Source organism: Micromesistius poutassou, assembly GCF_964030765.1.
Source record: "Micromesistius poutassou genome assembly, chromosome: 10".
Lineage (NCBI taxonomy): Eukaryota > Metazoa > Chordata > Actinopteri > Gadiformes > Gadidae > Micromesistius > Micromesistius poutassou.
In genome coordinates this window covers 14,400,983-14,406,116 of record NC_140280.1, presented here as the reverse complement: position 1 = coordinate 14,406,116, position 5,134 = coordinate 14,400,983, and the positions used below count along the sequence as shown (strand labels likewise).

Here is a 5,134-nt window from a genome sequence, read left to right as displayed (position 1 = left end):
GACCAAGCATATTCTGGGCCCTATTTCTAGTGTGCATTAAGCTGAGGTGGCCCAAAACTGTGCTCCTCACACACAACTGAAGGTGTCTGCGGCTGATGTCTTAATGGAGGGCTTATAGCCTGCGGTACATTAGAATACAAATCACAAGGTGTTGCAGTGATGGCCCGTTAGATCAGGGAACCAGACCCTTCCTTTATTGGCCATGAAAGAAACAATATACTATACTGCCCCCTATTTGGTTGGAGTGTGGAGGACTGACTCTAGCCTTTATCTCTTAACCATTCTAACAGTAACCCCCGTCCATACCAAAACAACCTGCTTCAGGCAGTCGTGAGATGGTGACCAGTCAAGACTTTGTGGCTCTGTTGCTGATCTCCCTGGCCTGGTCGTTCCTCATCTGGCACCTAATCACCGGCAACCATATGGACCTCTACTGGAAAGGAACGCCGGGTATATATCACCCCTCTTTATCGCTTTACCGCTTTCACCCAAAGCCACTTACAGTAAACTGAGATCCTTTACCTTGGGTTATGGGAATGGGACAACACTAGCCACGACTCTAGTTATGAAAGTTATGAAATGATAAAGGAGCATGTTCTATACGGATCCCCAATGAGCGAGTTTTTGCATAATTAAGAAATGCATTCAATTAGTATGGAGCCTAAATGGCCTAAAGCTAAAAAAAAGTATTGGGAGCAAATACCAAAACACAAATATGAATCAGATCTGAGTATTTTAGTGTTGGCTGCTACTACTGCCCTGCTTTTGATTTGTGGAAGTCTGCAAGATGGTCTAAAAATAGTGGGTGGTCCATTGCTTTATATTTTATTTGATATGTGACACAATATATGGTGCATCTTGCATGCAATGTGCAGGGAAAGCTAACCTAGCGTAGCAGCTCCCACAATTCTAGCCAAGTCATATGTAGGCCTCAATGAAGACGGGTATGCACGTTTTCACCCTAACAAGGTTTAGCTCCTTCATCCCATTTGTTTGGTATTGGAAGCATTGTTTTATAAATCGTTAGCCTCATAGCATTATTACCTGAGCCATATTTTAAGGTTCATCTTGTATTTAGCGGAGGTGGTGCGCATCGAGTACGTCTACCGCCGGCCCCCGCCCTGGTCCGCCACGCTGGTCCCCATCTATGTGATCACCCCCACCTTCCAACGGGCGGTGCAGAAGGCGGAGCTGACGCGGATGGCCCACACCTTCCTCCACGTGGCCAACCTGCACTGGATCGTGATCGAGGACGCCCAGAACACCACCGCGCTGGTGGGCCGCCTGCTGAAGAGCACGGGCCTCAACTACACCCACCTCCACACGGAGACGCCCAGGCGCGTGAAGGAGATCGGGTATCCGCGTGGGAGCAGCCAGAGGAACTTGGGGCTGCGCTGGCTGCGCCTGACCATGGGCGAGGCGCCCCCCGGGGTGGTGTACTTTGCGGACGATGACAACGTGTACAGCCTGGAGCTCTTTGAGGAGGTGACGACAGACATGCTTTTTCCTGAGAGGTTTGCATGATGCAGCTGGGATGAGGTGTCTGGAAGTGGGGGGGGGAAGTCTTTGAGTCGACCTAGAGACCTAGAGAATTGAAATGTTACACTGAGGCTGTGTCAATTCTCTTTTGATCTCCAATCTATTCTAGAGATCTTTTTGTCCCAACAAAAAGCCTGATTTTAATGGATAGGAGTGTGGACATGGCCCCGGATTAATAGCTACGATTAAGTTTAACTTATTTGAAATGCTCATAGAACAAACATGGACTTTAAAATCAACTACGGTTAATTGCTACGGTTCAGTGTTAGCAGTAAGTGCTAGTCTGCCTTTTTCCATTCCGTTCAATTTGGTATTGCGTGTACGGGTGACCCCAAGCGCACAATGGTTCTTCATTCCTGCTCTCTCTTCACGTCCCCATGCCGCCCAGATGCGCTCCACCACAATGGTGTCCGTGTGGCCAGTGGGTCTCATCGCAGGCCGGAAATTCGAGTCGCCCAAGATCAACGCCCAGGGCAAGGTGTGCGGCTGGGATACGGGGTTTGCACCGAATCGGGCGTTCGCCATCGACATGGCCGGCTTCGCCATTAACCTGAAGCTCCTCATCCGAAAGTCTGAGGTCGTCTTCAAGCTGCGAGACATCGCGTCAGGTTACCAGGAGACTGACCTGCTGAGTGGGCTGGTTTCCCTCAGCGACCTGGAGCCCAAGGCGGATAACTGCACCAAGGTAAGCCCAGAGGTTGTCTACAGGAATGCTACAGTTGCACCGATTGGGATTTATTTAAGGACGTATGCAAGGAATTGATGAGCTCACAGAGACTGTTTCAGCATACATTACTTTCTGTGAGGACTTAGTCATTCCCCGTAAATCCATTTCCATATTTCCAAATAACAAACCATGGATGTCCAAATCTGTCAAAAACATCATTAACCAACGAAATATAAGCTTCAACCAAGGGGACATGTCTCAATACAGAGTACTCCAGAAACAAGCTAGAAAGGAACTAAAGCTTGCTAAACTTAAATATAAAGATAAAGTTGAGAACATGCTGAGCATAGGCAATTCACGTCCCGCATGGGAGGGGGTGCAAGCCATGATGGGGACGCAGACTAAGAAACGTCCGATCTCATTCAACAGCATGTCAGACCTTGACTTATCAAATGAACTGAACACTTTTTATAATCGTTTTAATATTCATGATTTTAGTGAGGAGCTGTCAGTTCTTAATAACGTTGCCCCCGGGCAGAGTAACGTCCAGGTCGACAGGAACAACGTTCTGACACTCTTCAGGGGGACAAAGGAGAGGAAAAGTCCCGGACCCGACGGCATCGGAGGCCGTATACTAAAGAACTGCGCTGAACAGCTGGCAGACATTTTTTTGCTTTATTTTTAAAATGTCCTTACATTCTCACATCGTCCCTCGTCTCTGGAAAGATGCAATCATTGTTCCCGTACCAAAAATCAAAAATCCAGGGTGTCTTAATGATTTTAGGCCTGTGGCTCTCACGTCCCTCACCATGAAAACCCTGGAGAAGATTGTGAAGGACAACCTCCTGATTTCTGTCCAGGGTCATCTGGACCCTTTACAGTTTGCTTACAGACCACAACGGGGAGTGGAAGATGCAGCATGCACTCTTTTAAACTTCATTCACTCTCATCTTGAGGGTGCAAAGAGCCTTGTGCGGCTGCTTTTTATTGACTTTTCATCAGCTTTTAACTGCATCCAACCTCATATTTTAGCAGGGACTTTAAAGAGTGTTTTTAACATCGAGCCTACTCTTATTTGTTGGTTAATTAACTTTTTAACTAACAGGTCGCAACGTGTGAGAGTGAACTGCATCTTATCTAATGCCCTTTTTTCATCCACTGGCTCCCCCCAGGGCTGCGTCCTCGCCGCGATTTTATTTATTTTATACACAAATGCATGCCAAAGTCAGCATGCCGGGCGTCACCTCATAAAGTTCGCCGACGATTCAGTAATAGTGTCACTACTGACGCAAAATGACCCCGAGCATGGCCCTATTCTAAATGTTTTTACAGAGTGGTGCAAGTCATCTTTTATCAACATTAATGTGACAAAAACCAAAGAAATGATCATTGATTTTAGGAGGAATCCCCCCTCCCTTTCTCCTACCTTTATCTGTGACCAAGCAATCGAAGTGGTAAAACAGTATAAATACCTCGGGATCACTATTGATGACAAACTCACCTTTGAGCAACATGTTGATCACATCTGTAAAAAATCACAACAACGCATGTTCTTTTATCGCAAACTTCGTAATTTTAATGTCGACAAGACTTTTATGAGGATGTTTTATTGTTGTTTTATTGAAACTATTCTTTCCTTTGCTTTTGTGAGCTGGTTTGGGTCCCTCTCCCTTAAAAACAAAAACCGGTTGCAGCATATAGTTAAGGTGTGCAGCAAAATCGCTCACATCCCTCTAACTGGCCTACACTCCCTTTACGAGACACGGACCCTTAAGAGGGCACAGTCAGTCCTGGCCGATCCTAGCCACCCCCTGTACAGCTGCTTTATAATGTTGCCGTCCGGTCGCAGATTCCGCCTGCCAAAATGTAAAACAAACAGGCATAAAAACTCCTTCGTCTCCGCCGCTATAAGCTTGCTCAACAAATCCATGTGAACTGTTCTGGTCTTCTCGTTGTATATTTGTTTTAGTTTTTTTGTTCGTTTGTATATGTGTCCATTGTGGTTTTTACCTGCTGTTGCACAAAGAATTGCCCCTCGGGGATAATAAAGACTCCTTGAACCTTGAACCTTGAACCTTGAGGTCCCCCCTTCCTCTGGGGGTCTGGGTTGGAGACAAGGACATTTGAGTGAAGGATGTTTTATGCGTCAACGATTGGTGTCACCGCCGGGGATTTTGAAATTGTGCTTTTTTGTCGAATTGTCAGTCACTTGCAGGCTTGGCCTTCTAGACTCTCTTCAAATATAATATATGCTCCCATGTTTCTTGAATGGGGCTGTATTTCAACATTGTGGCGGTTTATACATTTGTGTGAAATCGTCCTTTCTCTGCTCGGGTGTGTGAGTGTGTATCCCATGTGTGTGCATGAGACATCTTTGAAGACCTTTAAAGAAAAGTTGAATATCTTAAAAATGATAATGACAATTGGTTATTTTCTTTTTCATTGTTCTCATCCATCTGGTGTGTCCTCATCCATCTCATGTGCTCTCCTCCCTGTGGTTCAACCAGGTGCTGGTGTGGCACACCAGGACAGAGAGGCCAACACTGGTGAAAGATGGCCAGCGAAGGTTCACAAACCCTGATATTGAAGTATGACGACATGTTCCGGGGTAACCCAGGTAACCACACTGTTACTCTTATTCTGGTCCTGATTCTTGTCCTAGCTAACTTTGTTGCATATGGGGAATGGGTTAACCTAGCTATTGTTAGTGCTTGGCACTTGGTTCTGTGGACATCCTTACTGTACCGACAGCGATATATATTGTTTTTCTTTCTTCTGACAAATTGACTTATTGTAAGTCGCTTTGGATAACACTGTCTGTGTTAATGCCCTAAATGTAAATGTAAAATGACGTTACGTACGTTGAAAAGCTTCAATGCTTGGATAATTACATTTCATTGTTTATTATATTTAATTTCATTTTAGGCA

General features: G+C 45.6%; 1 protein-coding gene across 1 annotated transcript; it reads left to right on the top strand.

Moving 5' to 3' along the window:
• Positions 1 to 335: 335 nt before the first annotated feature.
• Positions 336 to 4,800, top strand: LOC311354436 (galactosylgalactosylxylosylprotein 3-beta-glucuronosyltransferase 1-like; the record flags this gene model as incomplete). Its single annotated transcript, XM_084474242.1, has 4 exons — positions 336 to 450; positions 1,079 to 1,485; positions 1,928 to 2,224; positions 4,714 to 4,800. The coding sequence occupies 4 exons, from the start codon at positions 336 to 338 to the stop codon at positions 4,798 to 4,800; spliced, it is 906 nt and encodes a 301-aa protein (XP_084330368.1).
• Positions 4,801 to 5,134: the final 334 nt, after the last annotated feature.